Here is a 20,652-nt window from a genome sequence, read left to right on the forward strand (position 1 = left end):
AATTCGAGACTGCGTCGAGAAGCCAAAAGTTCGGATTTGGCAAGCTTTCCTGGGGCGGCGAGGCCCCGCAGGCGAGGTATGATTGGCCAGTCTGGTTTTTGACGGGTGACCGTCTCATCTTGAGCTTGAGTCTCTTTCAACGCTCCATCCATAACTTACAAGCTTGAATGACTCTATTCTGGAACACCGTTTTGATTGCGGAGCTGTGATTTTGATCTTAGCAGTCAGCCATGTTATGAACGAGACTCCGAAACATTGTTCGTGTTGATATACGGTTGCCGTTTTCGCTCATTTCAGAGACCGGCCGGTGTAACTGGAACTCATCCAGACCGTTTAAGAGGCTTAGTTACACGATTAAAGTTGGCGGCTTTGGTGGGCATTTATCCTCACTGTCGGAGTGTTTTATTCAATCCAGGGTATCCCGTTGAGGACCATCTATCACGGACACGACGGACAGGAGAAGATCCAATTATATCTCAACACTCATCCACTCACCATGGACGCCATCGAGAACCTCTTAGCCTGGGCAAAGACCCAAGGCATCACAATAAGCAACGTCGGGCCTCAAGCTCTACCCGGCCGCGGCATAGGCATCGTCGCAACCTCACCCATCAAAGTCAGCCTCCCCTCCCTCATCCTCGCCCGCAACGTCACTAATACAACCCCCAGAAAGACGACGCCGTCCTAGACGTGCCCATCCCCTGCCTGAAAACAATTACCACAGTCCCCAAACCCATCTCCCGCCTCTTCCCAAAGGACACCGCCGTCCACGCCCTCCTCGCCGCCGACATCGCCCTCGATACCTCCCCCTCCTTCAAAACCTGGTCCGCCGTCTTCCCAACACCCGCAGACCTCTCCTCCTGCCCGCTCACCTGGCCCGCCGCGCTCACAGCCCACCTGCCCCCGACAGCGGCCGCCCTCCTCGCGGCACAGTCCGAAAAGTTCGAGGCTCACTGGTCCCTCGCCGCCGCCGCCCTCCCGGACCTGGACTACGCCGCCTACCGCCACGCCTGGCTGCTCGTCAACTCGCGCACCTTCTACCACGTCACCCCGCGCACGGCCAAGCGCAGCCGCGACGACCACATGATCCTGCAGCCCGTCGCCGACCTGCTCAACCACGCCTCGCGCGGGTGCAACGTCGCCTTCGACACCGAGTCCTTCACCATCCGCGCGGACAGGGATTATAGTCCCGGGGAGGAGATCCACATCTGCTACGGGCGGCACAGCAACGACTTTTTGCTGGTGGAGTACGGCTTCGTGATGGGGGATGGGGAGAACGAGTGGGATGAGGCGTGTCTTGACGAGGCGCTGCTTCCGAGGTTAGGCGCCGTGCAGAGGAAGAGGCTCGAGGAGAGGGGGTTCCTGGGGAAGTGGATGGTCGATGTGGAGACGGTGTGTTATCGGACGCAGGTTGCGTTGAGGAGTATGGTGCTGCCGGCGAGGACGTGGGCGAGGTTCGTTGATGGGTTCGAGGACGGGGAAGGGGAGCAGGCCGAGGTCGATGAGATTCTGAGAGAGGTGCTTGTGGCGTATGACGAGGAGATCTCCCGCAAGGTTGAGCTGATAAGTAAGCTGAACGAGGGCGAGGAGTTCCAGCGGGAGATGCTTGTGATGCGGTGGGGGCAGATACAAGAGCTCGTCCGCACGACGATACAGAAACTCAAGACGAGATGAAAAATGTGAATACAGTAACTTTGATAAGCAAACGCAGCCTGGATGTGTGTACAAGGTGCGGTTTCTTCAAACAACTCTAACGCCAGGACCGAGCTGCCGGAAACCATTCTTCCCATGCAATCAAAATTCTAATAGTACACTTTGTATCCGATCCTGTGACTTAGCAAACGAGCAGACAGCATTGGTCTCATTCTATCCAGCTGTACAATGTGCTGGGACTGGTGACCTGTTCGCGAGCAACACTCCATTATTCGTCGAAACTCTCCCATTGAAGTCCAAGACACTAATTCGAGGTGGGGCGTGGGTGAGTTGCCGAAGAGCCTTTTCTCCAGGAGCCCTACTCCGGCCGAGGTCTCTTTGCACCGTGAGGGTTGCCCCAGTCGTTGCCTCCGCCCTGGTTTCCTCCAAAGAATGCTGGGTTGAACTGTTGGGGCATGCCATGGAAGCCTGTTTTGTCGTTAGCGTGCGGCTCTCCACCGACGAAATAACTGTAACTAAAAGCAAAACAGAAGTAGGGTTAAAGAAAGCTTGAGCTTGTCCAGGAGGCTGCCCGGAGCCTGAAAAAGGCATGACCGTCACGGCTCAGGAGAGGCTCTGGCCAGCCAGTCTTCCAGACGTCGGTTCCTCAGGTCTGGCAACTCCGCCATTACTTCCGCTGCACGTTTGCTCCTCAGGTCTGCCGCCTCCACTGCTACGTCCGGTGAACGCTTCCGTTTTGTAGGTTGCCAAGGATTGGGATGAGACGCAGAGAGAACGGATTGCCCGGGAGCGAAAGAAGAAAATAACGAAAATGGCCAAACGCTCGGTTCAGATGGAAAAGGGGATTGGCCAGGGGGAAGAGCAATTGAACGTGAAGGACGAAGTGGAAATCCACAGGGAAAGGGGGTCGTACCAGGCATTCCGCCGCCCATCATGTTCATGTTGGGCATACCTCCCATCGGCATACCGCCCATCGGTCCCATACCCATACCACCCATCGGGTTGTTCATGCCGCCACCACGGCCGCCGCGCATTCCAGGACCGCCGCGCATACCTCCACCGAAGCCGCCGCCCCGGTTGAAGCCGCCGCCGCCGCCGAAGTTTCCGCCCATGCCGTTGTTGAAGCCACCACCCATGTTGTTGTTGAATCCGCCTCCCATGCCGCCGCCACCTGAGAAGTTGCGGTTGAAGCCCTGGTTCATACCTCCGCGAGGTCCGTTAAAACCTCCTCGGCCGCGGTAGCCGCCGCGGAACTCGCCGCCCATCGAAGAGCCTTGGTTGTTGTAGCCGCCGCGAGAGGATCCCTGGTCCTTACCCGCGCGGTTTGGTGCATCCTTAGGCAGCGTACGGAACGGGTTGACGTTGGGGTTCGAGTAGGTGACGTTATGCTTCTTCGGGACACCGTTGACACCATCTGTTGATTCAATCGCATGCTTGGCTGCTGTTGCTGCTTGTTGAGTGGTAAACTCGACGTATACTTGCCTTTGGGAGAGTTAGCCAGCCGACACTCCCTAAAGGACCTCTGCAACCTACCCTTTGCTCTTGCCGTTGACCTTGTGCTCACTAAACGTTATGTCCTTCAGCTCGTCTTCGCAGTGGCCTTCTCTACACCATCCCCTGATGTCATCATCGGTGTTCCACCAGTTGAGGTCGGAAATCATGATGGCCGTCGTCGCACCGGGGTCGACAGGCCGGTCGTCGCCCTTTCTCTTGACGCCCTGCTGAGGGGCAGGTGCGTCCTGCTGGTCCTGCTCGTTCTGGTCGTGATACTCTTCGTGGTTGTCGTGCTTCTGCTCCGTGTGGTGATCGTCGGCGTGTCCGTTGGTGGCACCTCCATCGTAGGTCTCAGCGTTGCCGTCGTGGTTATCTTGGGGCGCGTCGCCGTAGATGTCGATCTCGAATTCCTCTTCAGCCATGGTGCCGGTGGTATCTGGTAGCCGTGAGTTGAAGTAGAGAGCTTGGTTGTGGTTGTAAAATGGTTGTTATTAGTCTGCGAAGATACAGGGACCGTCTGCAGTCTTTGAACGGGATCATCAGCCGCTGCCAGGTACAGGGTCATTGCCAGAAGAAATCTTGAGCCAAATGGAACTCGAGCAAAAAACAGGATGGAAGCAGAGAACAACTGATACGTACACTCCTCGTTCCGCAGACAGGACAGGATGGGAAGAGGTTGGATTGAATGCCCCAAGCCAGGAGTCCTCTCCCTTTTCTTTCAGCCAAGTAAAAATTGAAGACGAAGCTCTGTGCCTCGGTCTTCCGTCTTCCCAGAAGGCGTGATAATTTGTCTTTCCTTGTTTTTCCGGCCCCAGAAAGCCTTAGGTACAGGCAAAAGATAGAAGTTGGACGAGGGAGAGAGGTGGAAACAGGATCCCGAGATTCCAGAGTCCGTTTGCCCGTTCTGCCACCGCCTTTTGGCCGTCGCCTCCTTGCGCGTGCCTGCCCGCTCAACGTGCGGCCGAACTTGTCAGCCGGGGGTGGTTAGTAAGGGATCTAGGAAGCCAGTTAAGGTTTCCGGGCGAGGTCAGCAGCCGCAGGTGCGTCGCTGGCGACTCGGTCTGGTATTTCAAGGGCGTCAAAGCGACGCGTCGGGTTTGATAACGTGTGCTGGATTGGTATCGGCCAGCAGATGGAGGTAAGGTCGTCTTGGTGTTGACGCGATGAAGAAATGCAGTTGAGGAGGGAAGCCGGATGAGCGTTTGGAAAGAGAAGAAAACTGGGGGAAGCTCCTGAGAGAGCTGAGGTCGCATCCTGAACCAGGCGGAACAAGGCAAGGGCCACGGCTGCCAGGCTGCGGCAGGCACAGACGCCGCCGGTGGATGCCCAAGTGGAGCCCGTGTCCAGCTTTGAGGTGCTTAGCAGTGGCGGTACGTACCGCGGTCGCTAAAGCACCTTATCATGTGCTGAAGACGCGGGACTCTTTGGCTGGACCAGGCCCAGTCCAGCACTCCACTTGTCCACTGGCGGGGGAAATCCAGGGGCTCACGAGCACCACTCCACTGAAGGAGGCTCCATTCGCGCCATCAACCTTGCGACACCTTAGATAAGCAGCCCGTGGCGTGTGCATCGGGGCCCGGCGCATCATTCCTCCACGCCTCCTTTATGGCAATCTGGCTTCCTGCCATAGCGGGAGCTTAGCCCGAAATTTTGGGACCCTTGGTGACAGCGCGTGCTCTCTCTCAATTTAACACATCTCCCTTCGCCATCGACCTCTGGAATCTTCCACCCATCCGACCTGCACGTCTTAAACACTCGACGTCGCGCCCTCCTTTAGTCCATTCGACGGTTTCCCTTCTATATCGCGACCCATTGGGATTCTACTGCGACCTTTACCCCGTCTTCACTTCTCGATACCCACGCGCTTCTATCCACAATGGCCGACCAGGTTAAGGAGATCCTTGAGGTTCCCTCCGAGTTCGCTCAGGACGGTGTTCAGTTCATGAGGAGGTGCACCAAGCGTATGTAGCGCATCACAGTCGCCATCTCGTGCGCCAATTGCTAACGTGTCACTAGCCGACAAGGTCGAGTTCCTGAAGCTCTGCCAGGCTGTTGGCGTCGGTTTCCTCATCATGGGCGCTGTCGGCTACATCGTCAAGTTGATCCACATCCCCGTCAACAACATCCTCGTCGGAGGCGCATAAACGGCGGAACGTTTCGTCAAGCGGAGGCACCAGTAAAGCGGACCAGCTTCTCAAACCAAAACCGCGTCGACAATTGTTGTCGGCCAAGATGAACACGTTATACGAATAGCAAGGGGTTCAAAAGCATCGCACGGCTAGATTGCAATACAGCAACTTCGAGAGGCGGAAGACGCATGCAGCGTCAGGAGATACCCCGGACCCAGAGGCTTCATCGATCATGTATCATTGCCAAAAGAGGGGTTGACATTTGTGGAGGATGTACAAATAATCGAAAATAATCATCCCATGCTGCCTTTTTCGCCAGTGATGTGTGCTGCAGGTGATCTACATGTGGAATCCGACGTCGCCTACCGGACGCAGCTTCTCGTCCAAACTACGACCCATCTCGGGCTCGGCCTCGTCGTCCTCGGTTTCGTTGTATGAATGCAAGGTGCACGTTCCATGGGCCATATTGAAGCCGTTCCAGGCGGAAGCTGCCATTGTTAGCTACTAGGCTGTGGGCGTGGGTGTACCGTTACTTACCAACGAGTACTGGCGCATTGGGGTGCCAGCTCACGTCTCTCACGCATGTGTTCCAGCCTGGAAAGTCATCCCCGTGGTAGATGCGATATCTGCGCTCAAGAGGCCGCGAGTTCTTAGTCGCCTTTCTTACATCAATCGTGCCCGCCAAAGTAGCATCCAGGTTCCAGATGTACACCTTTCCGTCCTGACTGCCAGAGTAAACGTATCGCGAGTTTGTGCTGGATGGCGGCGAAAAGTGGCAGCGAATCAGTGTGCGCATCACCCGATGGCCCCTGAACGTGACAAGGGAGTTATCGTTGGGATGGGGGAACCAGTCCTCGTCCCTGTACGTTCCCCATCTGTAGTCGAAGTCGCTATTTCCGGTTACCCTGGTGGGATTGACTTCGTCGTACTTGGACATGGACATGACCATCCTCAAATCCCAGAGCTTCATCGTTTGATCTTTTCCGTTACTGAGAATGTATCGGCCGTCGCCCTTGCTGTCGATATACGTGAGACCCTCGACGTGTCCAACGAACGCTCCGGCAGGTCTTTGGTCTCCCATGCTGCGTCTATCCCAAACCTTGATGGTTGCGTCGTCTGAGCCGGAGTAGAGAATATGCGGGGAGGATTTATCCGCAAAGCAGACAGCGTTGACGTCGTCCTCGTGGCCAACAACGTTATGCAGTACCGTGCGCGACTCAATGTCATAGACGACAATAGACTGTGTGTTGGTACCCGCCACAAGCTCTCGACCATCACCTGAGAATCTGACTGACCAGATTCCAAAAGCGTGTCTCGTGCGCCACCCCTGGGCGCGCTGTTGCTCTACGCTTTGTTGGGCGAGGTCAAGCGTATACGGGTCGCCGGTATCGTTGGGATCCGTAGGCGCAAGACATACGTTACTTTGAATGGATGTGTAAGCCAGCCAGCGGTTGTCAGGGCTGAGAGAAGCGTCTGTCAAAGTCCATTGACCCCAGGGGTAGGTGACCGTCTTGTAATACTTCCAATCGTACGGATTCGAGGTGTCGTACATGCGGACCTTGAAATCATGGCCGCATGCGTAGAAGAAGTTGCCGTCGTCAGAAAACTGGCCAGAGTAGACCGGGTCGTCGTAGTGTACAATCATCTCGGGTGTTGTTGATGGAATCATGCCCTGGGCCATGAGGTCTTGATTTTGTTGTCGGTCCCGTCTGCCACCGAGTCCCAGCTCGCGATCAAGCATCCGCCTTGCCAATTGCTTCTTGGACACGCGGTACTTGTTTGAACCAAACGCGCCAGAGTGCATCAGCTTCGTGCCCTCGTCGCTCGGCACCTTGGGAAATTTGACCGGCTCCCGAGGCCTCCTCCTGCGTCTTCCGGCTCCCCACGGGTTCACATCGTCGTCCTCGTCGTCTTCATCAACACCACGCAACGTCACTTCCCCCCTCTCAATCAGACCAAGCAATTGGGCCCTTGTTAGAAAGCCTGTTCCGGTTCGCGCACCCGCTGTTGTGTCATGTCAGTAAAGGTGCCAAGAACTGGTCATGGGAGCAAGACATACTCAAGAGAGCCATGATTCTTGAAATCGTATTGTCAGGTCCAGTCTCGTCATCGTCATCTTCTTCTTCCTCGTCATTCTCGCCTGCGTTCAAAAGCATTTCGACCTCGACGTTGCCGTCGCCACCGTCGTCGGCATCTGCGGGGTGTAAGCGACGAGGCCAATGAAGCTCGCAGCATCTCAACGCAGGTGGGAATCTGGCTCACCATGATATTCACTTTCATCGTCGTCCTCTTCATTAGGCTCATCTTGGAAATCAGGGTCATATTCGTCATCGTCATTGTCCATCTCGTCAACCTCCTCGGGATCGAAGAACAGCCTCCACGTGGGTTCACCGTCATCGCTGGACGGCGCCATATTTGGAGGAGAAGGCGACCGCGAGTCACCACCGAATCGAGGCATTTCGAGCCAATAGTGTTCACGGAAGCTCGGATTACAGCGGATGATACAACGGAGCTCGGATATGAGACTGCCGATGTGTGATGGGGGTTGACAGCGAGAGCGTACGTGGCAGCTTCGCTATCGTCTGGCGCGCGAGAGGTCCTATGGTGAATTTCAGGTGCAAATGGACGGTTATTAGGTGAATCACGTTGAGAAGCGATGCTCGGTTTATGTTTCACGAAGAGGCGGTCGTTGACGACATCCATAAAGAGTCCCGGGGTAGGTGGGGTTCCCTAGCAAGTCGCCGGTCGGCGGAGATAAGATAGCGAAGCTGCTGTAAGCTCCGGCACTCAGTGCACCAGCAGCTGGAGCTTCTGCGACAACCCACAACGATGATGCTGATCCGGTACGTATCCTGGAGCCCGTCGTGGCCAAGCAAGCTCTCGGAATTCTGCGACCAAATCTGGGGTTGGTTCAATGGATGCAACCCGGTCCACGGCTGCATCCACCTGTCAGGAAACACGATGAACAGCAATACCTTATTTTCTCAGTTATCTATGTCCCTGTCCATAAGGCATTGGCAGTCCGAGGTAAAGGCAGTCCTGTACCTGTTGCGCGGGCCAACAGTAGCAGCATGATTTGCAACGCCACTGATGAAGCTCCGTCCAGTATCTGGGACGTGGATGACCGTGTCCTCTATCGAGTTATCCCATATAGGCCCCCTCAGTGGAATGGAACGACTCACCCGCTGCGAGAGGCGTGTTCTAGGGGGCCGCCGGGGCCCGCCAACACAGGTTCACAGTTGAACCTAAGACTGAAGTCGCCCCTTGTGGGGCACGTTTAGCCCGTCGGAACATGGGGGCACCGCGCGGCGCGTCCTCCAAATGGCTCCCCCGTGGCCGTGCAGCAGAAAGATACGTAACAATTTTAGAAAACCCGTGGCTTAGCTGCAGTCGCATTGGCACAGTAAATCAGAAACCCGTTGCCCTTTTCTTGCTATTGCCCCTGGCGAGGACAGAAGAACTTCTGGGCACTCACCACACTTTCTTTCACATCCCACCCTATTGCTCCCTGCTGCTGCTGCTGATACTTCGAGGCACGATCCCTCGAGAACCACTTCACCATGAGGCGACCCTCTCCTCTGCTCCTGCTCCTGATCCCTGGTCTTGTTGCAGGCCTCTCCGTCGACACCGCGGATAAGAATGTCGCCAAAGCCGTAGCTTCCACCGACAAGTCTACAGACAAGTCCGCCGATGCGCCCGTTGGCTCGGCCAAGAAGACACGATACGGCACCGAACACGCACCCGTCGACGGCAAGGATGGCATGCCCCATCAGGGTCCTTGGGTCGACAAGAGCGACGGCGACAAGAAGTCCGCCGACGCCGATTCGAAGAAGGGCCTTCCTCCCTTGAAGGGACGCCCATCGGACCCTACCGTCATCGATGGACAGAAGATTCCCGAGTCCAACGATGGAGTCATGGACGACAAGACCCGTCAAAAGCCTAAGGAGGGCACCACCGGCACCGAAGGAGGTGTCAGCGAGAAGGACAAGGCGCGCAAGGCCGCAGAGGGAAGGACAGGCGGAAAGGTTGACACGAAGCCAGTAGCTCCGAAAGAGCAGCCTCCTCTGCCACACAGCGAGCAGGAGAAGGTTCTGAGCGACAAGACCGCCAACAAGGATACTACCAAGGACAAGGAACATGAAGACCGCTACACGCCTGAGCACGTCGCCGGCCTTGAGGTAAGCATGTGGTAGCTCAGCTATCTTAAGCGCAATGCTGACATGTCCAAGAAACCCGCAGATCTCCCCAACAAGCTCGACGACAAGCCCAACCCGATCCCGAACTCGGCCCACAAGGATCATCTGGATCTCCCGAAATCCAAGGGCAAGTCTTCCACCTCCGCAGGTGAGGCCGAAGAGGGTGTGATTCAGCCCTTCCACTCCTTCGTTCTGTCCTTGACCATGATTCTGGTCTCCGAGGTCGGCGACAAGACCTTCCTTGTTGCTGCCCTCATGGCGATGAAGCACGACCGCATGGTGGTTTTCTCAGCTGCTTTTGGCGCCCTGCTCGTCATGACCGTCCTTTCTGCCGTCCTGGGCCACGCGGTTCCGACTTTGATTCCCAAGCACATCACGAGCTTCCTCGCCGCTGCTCTGTTCTTCGTCTTTGGCGCAAAGATGCTGCGTGAGGGTCTCGGCATGGACCCCAATGAGGGTGTCACGGCCGAGCTTCACGAGGTCGAGCGAGAGCTTGCTGAGAAGGAGAAGGAGGGCAAGCGTCGCGGCTCTGCCGTGTCACCCTACGCTCTGGAGATGGGCCTGAACGATAGGAAGTCGAGATCTAAGAGCCGGTTCCCCTCGCCTCCTCGCTCACCGTCTACCTCTCCCGCTCGGAGCCTGTCTCCGGGTCCTGGTGGCCTCCGTGGCTCCCTGCAGGGCTTGAACAACCTCCTCTCCCTTCTTCTCAGCCCTGCGTGGGTTCAGACGTTTGTCATGACCTTCCTCGGCGAGTGGGGTGATCGCAGTCAGATCGCCACGATCGCCATGGCCGCCGGCCAGGATTACTGGTGGGTCATTCTCGGTGCCATGGTCGGTCACTGCATCTGCACTGGCGCTGCCGTCATTGGTGGTCGTGCTATCGCAGGTCGCGTCTCTCTCAAAGTTGGTAAGTTTTGGTGCCGTTCTCTTGTAACGTTTCCTGCTAACATTTATCAGTCACCGTGGGCGGCGCCGTTGCTTTCCTCATTTTCGGCTTCATCTACTTCATCGAGGCCTTCTACGCATGATTCGTCCTGCGCCCAATTTCGACTCCTAAAATTCCTTCTTGTATAGAATACGCATTCCACACGTTCCATCAGCCTTACTCTTAGTGTAGTCCATCCAAACGACGCACTCCACATTCGCTGCGTACCAACTTTTAATCAGAAAGGTCCTCGGTTGATTTCTACTGTTCGGCGCGGGAAAGGTACGAATCACATGGCTGAAAGATCACACGAGACGTCGAGTCTGCCTTATTGTTCTGGATCATACATATGAAAGCAAACGGTTAAGGGGAGGGGACATCCCCTTGGGAAATCAGCGTTCGGCTGCCACGGAAAGCAAAAAACAGAAAGAGGTGTGAGAGCGGGATCATGTATAATAGCGACAGTGCTGGCCATAGGGGCATAGGTTGGGAGTTATCAGGAAGAGGAACCTCGGGTGTCGTGACCTCGGAGGCTCCAACTCCACACAATGTATTGACGTTATCTGCACTACCCTGACTTGTTTTTGTGAGCTGCTCCTGAACTCGGGCCATCAGGACTTGGTATGAAGACATATGCAAGAGGGACTGCAGTAACCAGGCAACGAAACGACGGGAGAGACAAATAACCACGAGCGACGACTACTTTCAATGACTTCACAGAGAATACACCATGACGCACTATCCGGAGCTTGTCAGGAGTAGCTCGAAGCCATGCTGCACTAGAGTCGTAGTCCAAGGATCCGGTTCCTGCAACGGACCAACATGCTGACAACCATGTTGGTCCCCTTCCTCCCCCACCTTTTTTCGACGTTCGTCCATGGCGATTGAGTCTTTCGGATTACAACACAAAGACGACACAACCAACCGTGGGCTTCTTTTTAGCAAAATCAACCTACTTCTGCATATCTAAGTTGGAAACTACATCACCAATTACCCACTTTTATTTTCCCCAGACTGTGACCTCACCTCTCTCAAACCAAAACCCGCAACTCAAACTCCACCAAGGACCCGAATGCTCGGGCGAACATACTTCTTCCGCGCAGACATCGACTTCCCCAAAGGCGGCGCCCCATCGACGAAGCACTACACCAGAGACCTCGCCGCGCGCCGCCCCGACGACCCGAGCCCGCGGCTCTGCGCGCGGTGCCAGGACTGGGACGTCCCCGAGTTCGCCGCGGGGCGCGGGGCCAAGGCGCATTACTATCTCCCTCTCGCTGCGGTTCTCCGGGCCGGGGGCGGGTGTCTTGTTTGTGCCGCTGTCGGGGCGGCTGTGGAGGCGAGGAGGAGGGCCGGGTCCGGTTGTGAGAGGGAAGAGTGGCTGAGGAGCGCCAAGGCAGAGGAGGTGTATGTCGCTGTGCAGGGGCCGTTTTTCTTGGACTCGGGGTATAAGGTGGACCAGGAGAGGAGGCTGGCGGGCGGGGATGTGAGGTTGTTTTTGGAGGTGACGGTGAGTCTTGTGAGGGACGGGAGAGGCGAGGTGCCGGTGCCGTTTGCTGTGACGCCGCAGTTTCGGATGAAGTATTCTGCGGGAGGGGGGGATGTGTCGCGGCTGGTTGGGGTTGAGGAGTGGGAGGTTGGGAGGTTTGAGATCGGGACGTTGAAGGGATGGATTCAGCATTGTGAGAGGTGGCATGATGCTTGCGGTGCTGAGTATGCGTCTACATGTGAGTTGTTCCCCGAATTCGGGAGAGAGCATGGATGGCTAGCTGATCATGGGGGGTATAGCTGAGTTGCCGCGCGGGTTTCGCGTGATTGATATGCGGGACATGAGGATCGTGCAGCCGTTTGAGCCGGTGCGGTTCGTCGCGCTGAGCTACATGTGGGAAGCCAGCGAGGGCGCCGGGCACGCGCAGCTAGTGAACGCCAACGCGGACGATCTCGGGGCGGAAGGCAGTCTTTCATCGGTCTCGCTGCCCCGGATAATCACGGACACGATCTCGCTGTGCAGGGACCTCGGGGAGCGGTATCTGTGGGTGGACCGGCTGTGCATCGTGCAGGACGATGAGCGGTCGAAGCCGGACCAGATTGACGGCATGGATCGTATTTACAGGTCTGCGGCGTTCGCCATCATGGCCGCGTTGGACGATCGCACGGGGAAGGGGCTGCCGGGGTACATTGACGAGAGGAGGCCGCGGGCTTCGCTTTGGGGACCGCCGAGGAATCGGAACAGTCGCCGTGGGATCGATCCGAATGGCGTCCAGGCTATTGTCGACCCGTCGCTATGGAACAGGCGGGGGTGGACGTTCCAGGAGAGGCTGTTCACGAAGCGACGGTTGTTCATCACGGAGTATCAGGTCTTATTCGAGTGCTGTCGCGCGCAAGCTGCGGAGGAACTCACGTGGGGCCCGCGTTTGAAGGATGATCCGCATTACTCGCCCGTCGAAGAGGTCAACTACGAGGGTGATCATGATTGTGGCGATGCCGATGCAGATGCCGGGGTCAGTCACGATGGCGAGAAACGAAAAAAGAACAGACACTCGTTCGGAACGGGGTTCTACTGCAAGCCGAGGTTCGGCAAGTCCACCACGATCCAACTCCAAGACCACATCATGCTGGCGGATTACTGCCTCTGGGTGGAAAACTACACGCCGCGCGAGCTCTCGCACGGCGGGGACGTCCTCAACGCCTTCGCCGGGGTCGGCAACGCGGTGAAGAAGGCCATGAAGACGGAGGTCATGTACGGGCTGCCTGCGACGTGTCTGCCGCAGGCTTTGATGTGGAGTCACACGGGCAGGGCAGCGCGCCGCGAGGAGACGGCCTGGATCCCGAGCTGGAGCTGGGCGGGATGGGCCGGGAAGGCGGGATACAGATGGATTCACGGGGAGGAGAAGCTGAACGACTCCAAGCTTGTCCGCGTCGTGACACTGGTCGCGTTCCACTTCCAGGATCCGGGCCGCGGCCTGGGGAGGGTGGGCGTCAGGGAGCGATGGCTGGGCATGGAGATGCGCAAGATGAACATCATCAGCCCGGACAAGCTACCCAAGCTGCAGCGGCGGATGAGCGGCGGCAGGATCAACGTGTCGGAGGAGACGGACCGGATGTACGAGGAGATGTGGAACCGGTGTCCTCACAGCCCGTGGGAAGCCCTCGCGCGCCCGGGGCTAGATGCCGCGGCTGTGGAGATTGCGAGCGATTTTCCTGGGTGCTTGGTGTTTAATACCACCGTCGCGTCGTTGCGGATCGGGCGTGATCACAGACGGTCGGGGACGAGGGCGGCGGCGGGCGAGTTCGAGGACGCGGAGATTCTGGACGTCATGGGGCGGCAGGTTGGGTACCTTGACAAGATGGACCCGGAGTGGATTGCCGGACGGAAGGGCAAGAGGGACCGCAGGAGGATGCTCGATTTTATCGTCATCAGCGCTGGGCTGCAGGAGGCTACCAGCGAGAGAGGCCAGTGGGCGTTTATCGAGGGGCAGTTTCATGAGTTGTGGCAGTTCAATGTCATGCTTGTGGAGCGGCTGCCTTACGAGCAGTTTGTCGCGAGGAGGGTCGGAGTTGGGTGTGTGAGGGTGAGTCGGTGGAGGGAGTGTAATCCGCGCTGGGAAACTGTGGTGCTATGTTAGATGATGTGAAAATGAGAACTCGATTGAACGATCACATGTTCGGTGTACTATTGAGGTGAAATCCGCTGCGTTGGCGATATTGGGCTGTCTGGGCCGTTGCCCTTGGTGATCGCGGCGCGAAGCTCAGGACGTCTGTGGTGCGCGTATGCTGGCGTCTACTTGGCGGCTTTCGAAGCAGCAACTGTAATCTGAGTACCTAAGTTCTATCAACGAAGTTTGACATAGGCACGAGACGAAGTTGGACTCGTGGGCTGAGGGAGGTGGAGGGCAAATTGCGAGTGTCGCGAGTTCCTTCCTCAGACAGGGACGACACGGACGACGACGCCAGGGACGACAGACAACGGCAGGTACGACAGCATGTTCCAAATATTCGACAGATCAACTACAACACGTACGCAGGCCATTCTCTCATTCAAGAGAAGTCGTGCAGAATCACATCGGCATCTACGTATCAGGTCTCTTCTTCATACCACTGCTCATGGCAATGTGCACAATGAAAAGGATGTCTTGCGACAGGCAAAAATCAAAAATTGCACCCACGATGGCCCCGAAGGACAATCGAGAGAGGTCGACTCCGCGATGTGCAATGCAGGCCTCCCTCTCTGCCGCCCGGATTTCATGATCCCCAGAAACGGCCAGATAAGGTAAGTATGAAGAAAAGAAAAGAGACGAAAACAAGCAAAGACGCGCGAGGAGGCCACATATTTATAGACCTCGTGAGGCCCCAGCTGTGGATTGGATGCCTGGGGTGGCCTGACTCGGGGCCGAACCACCACGTGACACGATCGGAGCTTGGCTGCTTTTGGGATGGTTGGGCCAATTGGGATCAGAGGGTGGGTCCAGGCCGGTGCTCATTTCACTTTGAGAACGTTGGGGCCTTGTTAACGGACTCTGAAGTTGCACAAAGTATCGCAGCACCTTGGGTACATTTCTGGCCTCCAAGTTCTTGCAAAGATGAGCAGTCTGTTACAAATATAGGAGCTTTGTCATCTTGCCTTTGGAGACTTGGATTATCATCGAATTCGAATTGCTTAGCGATGGTTGACTGGGTCAAACGCAAAAGCTAGGTAAGTACGCAACTCAGAGGTAACAGCTACGCTAGTGACCGAGCTTGCACATTCTTGCTTATATTTTATAATGGAAGATACGGCAGTCAAAAAGGTGCGCAGCCAGGCGGCAAACTTCGAAGAAAAAAGTTCAAGGGAAGGAGGATTCATAACGCACGTTAGTCTTCATATTTTCTTTCTCTCTATCGCTACTGAAATGGGAGTATCTACTGCCGTCTCAACGAGACTTTGCCGATTGTTCAATTTGGCGTCGCTCACGTGCAGCGTTTCCGAGATCGACTGGCGTAACATTGTCAGCTTCTGTAAAGTAGTCAGTAAAGGGAACGAGGTACTGACCATTCATCGCGCCATAAGGTCAATTCTTTGAGCTCTTCGGTCAAACCCCCGGCCCACTGATCATGTAGCTCGAATGCGCGGCGCAGGTTCTTGTCAAACTTATCATTCTTTCCGAGGTAGCGTTCCAGCTTGCACAGCCTTTTCCCATTGTTCGCGTGCCAGTGCAACATTTCGCGCGTCTCATTCATAACTTTGATAACTCGATCAACAATATTCTGTGCCGCTGTAGCCATAGGATCATCTTGACGGACTAGCCGGCATAACGCCAACCATTCGGTGTTGGCTGAGATGACTTCGGTGATCATTTTATCGATGTTGGCGACGATAGCGTCAACGGCTTGTTCGGATAAATGAGACATGGATGGTGGTAAATGTTTGCGTGCTCGTAGTAAGGACAGGGAGTGTAATTATGAGGAATACTTTAGGAAGGATGGTGTTCTTACTTGGAAAACAAGGAAGAAGCGTTGCAGGAAGAAGATAGGAGTGGCAAGTTCGGCTTATGGCTTGGGAGGGCTTAGCGGTGAGATTAGCAAGGTCATTATAGTTGTCAATTTTGACACGAATTGCATGCCACCAGGGTGGCGGCGCAGGTTAAGGGGAAAAACAAAGCCTTTCGTTTTTGGCTAATCATGTTGGTTTAATTTTGGAACTGCTCTCGCTGAGAAGTGTTGACTGCCATGACGCCCATGAGCGTAGGGACCCTAGTTAGACAGTGCTCCTCAGCTGGGGCGGCAGCGATGGCATGTCATTTGCCATAGTATCGGGGCTCTACAGGAATGCCAACAATACCAAATGTATCATAAAGATTATGATGCCGTCAGCAGGTTTCAGATTTGCATGTAGGTTGCGAAAAATATGTTCATCTCCTCCTGTTCAATAGAACAACGCACGCAAACAGTACCGATTTATGCATTTATGGCGATACAAATCAAGATAACTCGTCGGTCGGAGAAGAGAATAAGTAGTTAGAAAAGGCAATCCGCAACTATGTGTTAAGATTGACGGTGTTGATGAGGGGTTGGTTGAGAACGAACGACCGGCGTCCCTCGGTGCTAATGTGGGAAAGAAAAATAGCAATGATAGACTCGCTGGAAGTAAATACATCATGGTATTTTTGGGATATTCTTAGTGAATAAAGAGAGCTACGCCTACCATGCATCATATCTGACCTTCCTAAAATGAAGAAAAGCTTGGAGACAATATTGAATTCGTCTCTTCATTGGGAACCATGCCACCGTTTATTCGTGCCTAGTGTCCTCACCCCCTCTACAAATTCCACAAAATATATGTCAGTGCCTCAGCAAAAAAGACCGTTTGTGACTTCCCGACTTGAGGATAGAATTTGAAGTAGTTATCTTTGCCTGAAGTCGGGGCAAGGATATTATATCCATCTAGGCCAAACAGACTCATCTTCAGCAGAATGGCCTTCACGACCTCTGGAGTCTTGAAGTAGACATGCGAAGGTAGACTTTTCATGTGAACGGCCCGGTTCTTGTCGTAGAACTGGTAAACTATGGCGACAAGGGCTGCTGCAACGGGAGTTGCAAAAGAAGTTCCCGACATAACGGTCCAGAGTCCAGGCAATTCGGGATCCCCATCCTCGGCCATTTCCAGGCCGGATTCTATCCCGTCGGCCTTGAGAGATATAGGCCAGGTGGACTTAAGGTTGGAACCGAGGATACTGAAGCAGTAGTCTCCGTCTGACGTGATTCGCCTGCCCATCGTCTGCGAATAACCATTATGGTCACAAGCGGATATCTTGAATACGCCGCTTAACCTAGCGGGCATAGGAAGGGTCGGAAAGCTTCCCAAAGCTCCTGCCGCACTCAGGAAGATCACATTTGAGTTTCTGACTTTGTGAATTGCAGCCCTAAGCTCGCCTGTCGGATCTTCGTGACTGCCGAAACCTGTAAGAATAATGTCGGCCTCCCATGTATTCTGAGCGTGATATATTGCCTGAGAGGTGACCTGGTTAGTGGGTTCAAAGATGATGGAAGAAGCGTCTGCACCTGTGCCATTTTTACCTGCCAACGGGAATCGTGGCTCATGGACGCCTGACTCTGGCACACCCGTGCCACCGACAGCTCGACATCTGGGGCCAGTCGAAACACCAGACCAGCAACGAATGTGCCATGCCCGTCGTCGTCGATTGGGACATCGAGAAAGTGATCGAAATCTTTGAAAAGAGGCAATTCAGTTCCATCGGCTTGACGTCGACAACGATGCCAGTGCCTCTCTATGAATGGGTGGGAAGCGTCAATCCCCGTGTCAATGATGGTTATACGGGTTGGTTCTGTAGCAGTTTTATCGAATTCATCCGGTAGTATGCCTCTGCGAAATTGGATGAAGTCTTGTATCCATCTCTCACTTGCCCTGGGTGTCACAAAGAAGTTAGTCAATGTCCCTTGAATCTTTAGGACAAGCGCCATACTCGTTCCCGCTTGCCGGCATAGCATCAAAGGATACAAAATTTTCGCCTAAGTATCATTATTAGCGCCTAGATCCGGGGGAGTTTTGAATGCATGACATACGGATTTCAGAACTGTCGGCCACACTGGGGCTTGCTCTGGCCGATTCTTGACGTACTACCGGAATACTCGAGTCGTCACTTCCCGAGTCGTCATCTCCCAGGTAGCCAGTTCTCAGGTAGCCATTTCTCTTGTCGTAACCACTTAGATAGATATTTCCCAGGTTGTCATCTTCCGAGTCATCATCTCCCACCTTTTCGCCCTCCTCTTCTTGGTCATCCAATCCTCTTATCCTCTTACTTGTCCTTTCGTTTGCATTATCGCTCTGAAGACTCAGAAGACTTTCCCAGAGAGCCTCAGTTTCGACCAACAAAGAAGTAGCAGCCTCCTTGTGGTCTATTGACCTAAGCTCGAATGTTTCAATTGCGTTCTGGGCCTCATCGTACACCTTCCCACCTTGGGCTTTGTCTTCCAGCTCCAAAACATAGGCACGCAGTAACTGGTGTCTCTCCAAGGTGATCCTATGCAAATCCTCAAAACTATCACTATCTCCGGTCTTCTGTAACGCCATAAGTCTGAGTTCGATAAGCCGCACACGTTCTTTAGGTAGCTCAGAACTGTGATCGAGGAGTATTGAGCAACAATGAAGCACATCTTCAGCATCCTCACTAATTTTCGGATTGTTTCGGGTGCTGATATTCATGACTGCTAAATCAAGCGCTTCACCAATTGCTTGATTAGCCTTATCATCGTCGTCTTGGTCTCGATATTGGGCACTGATCCCTTTTAGAACTTGGGTCAACTTTTGTCGGGCAGCCCTGACAAGCAGCATGACAGGAGGCCTTTTCGCCATTCTGGCACGAAGTACTTGGCGACTTAAGCCTTCCGCTTTTCCCAAGTCACCAGTTTCGAGATAGCAAAGGATCAATTGCTCTTTTGCGAGAGTAACGTCGTCATCGGACGTTTCCTCGGTCGCTGTCCATGCAAGAGCATCCGAAATGATCTCCGCTGCTTCCAATGCCCTCTCAGGATACGTACCCAACAAATCTGCGGCCAAGTTGATGGCTGTTCGCAGGTCGTGCCGCGTCGGGTTCTCGTTTGCTTCGATGTGTGTCTGTGTCTCATCATTATCTTCCACTGTCGCAGAAGCTGGATCTGGAGACCATTCCGAGATCGAAGTGTTTTTCTTGAAGTCGCGGGATATGTTTAACCACTCCATGTCATAATCGTCTCTGAATTCTTCGAGGTCGCGTCCACTGTTTTTGTCTATCTGCGCTTGAGGTTCCGATAGGGTATCGTCAAGTTCACCCTCTGGCTCTTCCCATTGCGTAGGAGCTAAGACTAATGCTTCAGAAATAAGGTGGTCTCTGACATGCTTCTGCAAAGCCTCTAGAGCTTGTTTGGAGTTTCGGTCAGGGTTAACCCTCTCAATCTCTTCGGGAAATCCTCCACAGAAGGGACAGTTGTTCAAGACATATTGGTCGCTTATCATGCTGTGCTTAACCAGAGTGGGACGGAGTGAAGCCGCGACCTCCTTTGCGTGCTGTGTTGATAAGTGCCTTTCCAAGTCTTTTGGAGTCTGAAATGACATGGAAACAGACGACGGTTGGCAATAACAGCACTCCCATTTAGGCTTCGTGTGCTTGTCGCGCATGTGATTAAGCCAGCCAGACTGTGAACCCGCACACGCGAATGGCGATTCACATTCCTCAAATACGCAGAAAAATGGCTCAAAGTCGTGAATTAGATGGCCCCTACTATGGTTAGATCACTGCTATACTCCCGCTTTTCGCACTTTCGCGGGACACATACATCCACTCTTTTTGACTGCTGACTTCTTTTGCTGGACAGACCAGGAAACAATACGGGCAAGTAAAGGAAAACCCTCCTGGGTCTAATTTCGGTCTCGAGGGAAAGTTTCCGGTGGAAATCTGAACGGATGTCACGGATTGTGCGCGTTTGTTGTTATTGGTGGCTTGGTCAAAAAGCTTCTCGTCGAGTTGAGTAACCAGCGTTTTGGAGAGTGTGACGCTGGGTGGAAGGCTCATTTTTCGAACTTCTCCCTGTGGCAGCGTGAGTTTGGAATTTTGTCCCTCTGACGACTGGAATTCTGGAAAAATCTTCTCCATCTCTACCGAATGTTCGGCTAGTCCCAGCATTGGGGCAGGTTCATTCAAGGTTGATGTCTTTTTCTGGTGTAGCTCGAGGTACATGAACCGCGCTCGACGTGTTGCGATGGAGTCAGCTACGCGTTTTAGTAAATACTCTCCCGCCTTGGGAAAGTTGTGATCAACATGTTGGCGTGCGAGGAATTCAAAGAGCCCAATTACTTGTCTGTTGCGCTCCAGACCTTTGAAGCGTAAAACACGCTCCTGGCGATGTTGGAACCCCGCTACGTGGGTGTTGAGTGCTAATTGACGAAGACTATTTGTGATGTCTTGAATCGAAGCCCAGGTGTTCATTCCATTTGCAGATGGAGAGAACCCCTCCTCATCATCAGATAGCTGCAGTTTGTAAGAAGGGGTAGATGAACGATCGGAAGAATCATCAGATGCGCTGACTGATGGGTCTTCCTCCTCTTCGCCATCGTCTTCTTGGACTTTCTTCTCTGTCGAAGGGATCGTAAGGATTCGGCCATTTCGAGGGTGGGTGATTGTTACCAAGATGATTCTTCAGCGCCACTAGTAATTGCTGGACCAGCCAGACAATTTGAGGCGCGTTCTTCAACCGCGCTGCCAATGACTGGCGCCCTTCGCGGAAG

The 20,652-nt window shown here is 54.3% G+C and overlaps 7 protein-coding genes across 7 annotated transcripts; 4 read left to right on the plus strand and 3 right to left on the minus strand.

Moving 5' to 3' along the window:
- Window positions 1-496: 496 nt before the first annotated feature.
- On the plus strand, window positions 497-1,674 carry set11 (Ribosomal lysine N-methyltransferase set11; the record flags this gene model as incomplete). The annotated part of the gene is made up of 2 exons (XM_036644368.1): window positions 497-616; window positions 670-1,674. The coding sequence occupies 2 exons, from the start codon at window positions 497-499 to the stop codon at window positions 1,672-1,674; spliced, it is 1,125 nt and encodes a 374-aa protein (XP_036490983.1).
- A 337-nt stretch (window positions 1,675-2,011) lies between these two features.
- On the minus strand, window positions 2,012-3,569 carry CGCS363_v012520 (uncharacterized protein; the record flags this gene model as incomplete). Its single annotated transcript, XM_036644369.1, has 3 exons — window positions 2,012-2,121; window positions 2,567-3,135; window positions 3,187-3,569. 3 exons carry the CDS (start codon window positions 3,567-3,569, stop codon window positions 2,012-2,014), a joined length of 1,062 nt encoding a protein of 353 aa, XP_036490477.1.
- Window positions 3,570-5,023: 1,454 nt separating this feature from the next.
- Window positions 5,024-5,291, plus strand: CGCS363_v012521 (putative protein transport protein Sec61 subunit gamma; the record flags this gene model as incomplete). The annotated part of the gene is made up of 2 exons (XM_036644370.1): window positions 5,024-5,108; window positions 5,164-5,291. The coding sequence occupies 2 exons, from the start codon at window positions 5,024-5,026 to the stop codon at window positions 5,289-5,291; spliced, it is 213 nt and encodes a 70-aa protein (XP_036490590.1).
- A 324-nt stretch (window positions 5,292-5,615) lies between these two features.
- On the minus strand, window positions 5,616-7,689 carry LE14B (LEC14B protein; the record flags this gene model as incomplete). The annotated part of the gene is made up of 4 exons (XM_036644371.1): window positions 5,616-5,764; window positions 5,814-7,280; window positions 7,336-7,470; window positions 7,539-7,689. The coding sequence occupies 4 exons, from the start codon at window positions 7,687-7,689 to the stop codon at window positions 5,616-5,618; spliced, it is 1,902 nt and encodes a 633-aa protein (XP_036490475.1).
- A 1,147-nt stretch (window positions 7,690-8,836) lies between these two features.
- GDT1 (GCR1-dependent translation factor 1) lies at window positions 8,837-10,500 on the plus strand (the record flags this gene model as incomplete). The annotated part of the gene is made up of 3 exons (XM_036644372.1): window positions 8,837-9,454; window positions 9,506-10,379; window positions 10,430-10,500. The coding sequence occupies 3 exons, from the start codon at window positions 8,837-8,839 to the stop codon at window positions 10,498-10,500; spliced, it is 1,563 nt and encodes a 520-aa protein (XP_036490476.1).
- Window positions 10,501-11,469: 969 nt separating this feature from the next.
- Window positions 11,470-14,029, plus strand: CGCS363_v012524 (uncharacterized protein; the record flags this gene model as incomplete). The annotated part of the gene is made up of 3 exons (XM_036644373.1): window positions 11,470-12,121; window positions 12,183-13,966; window positions 14,021-14,029. 3 exons carry the CDS (start codon window positions 11,470-11,472, stop codon window positions 14,027-14,029), a joined length of 2,445 nt encoding a protein of 814 aa, XP_036490561.1.
- A 1,264-nt stretch (window positions 14,030-15,293) lies between these two features.
- On the minus strand, window positions 15,294-15,782 carry CGCS363_v012525 (uncharacterized protein; the record flags this gene model as incomplete). The annotated part of the gene is made up of 3 exons (XM_036644374.1): window positions 15,294-15,296; window positions 15,346-15,366; window positions 15,420-15,782. 3 exons carry the CDS (start codon window positions 15,780-15,782, stop codon window positions 15,294-15,296), a joined length of 387 nt encoding a protein of 128 aa, XP_036490571.1.
- Between the last annotated feature and the right edge of the window lie 4,870 nt (window positions 15,783-20,652).

Source organism: Colletotrichum siamense (genome assembly GCF_013390195.1).
Source record: "Colletotrichum siamense strain Cg363 chromosome Unknown KSG_Cg363_contig08, whole genome shotgun sequence".
NCBI lineage: Eukaryota > Fungi > Ascomycota > Sordariomycetes > Glomerellales > Glomerellaceae > Colletotrichum > Colletotrichum siamense.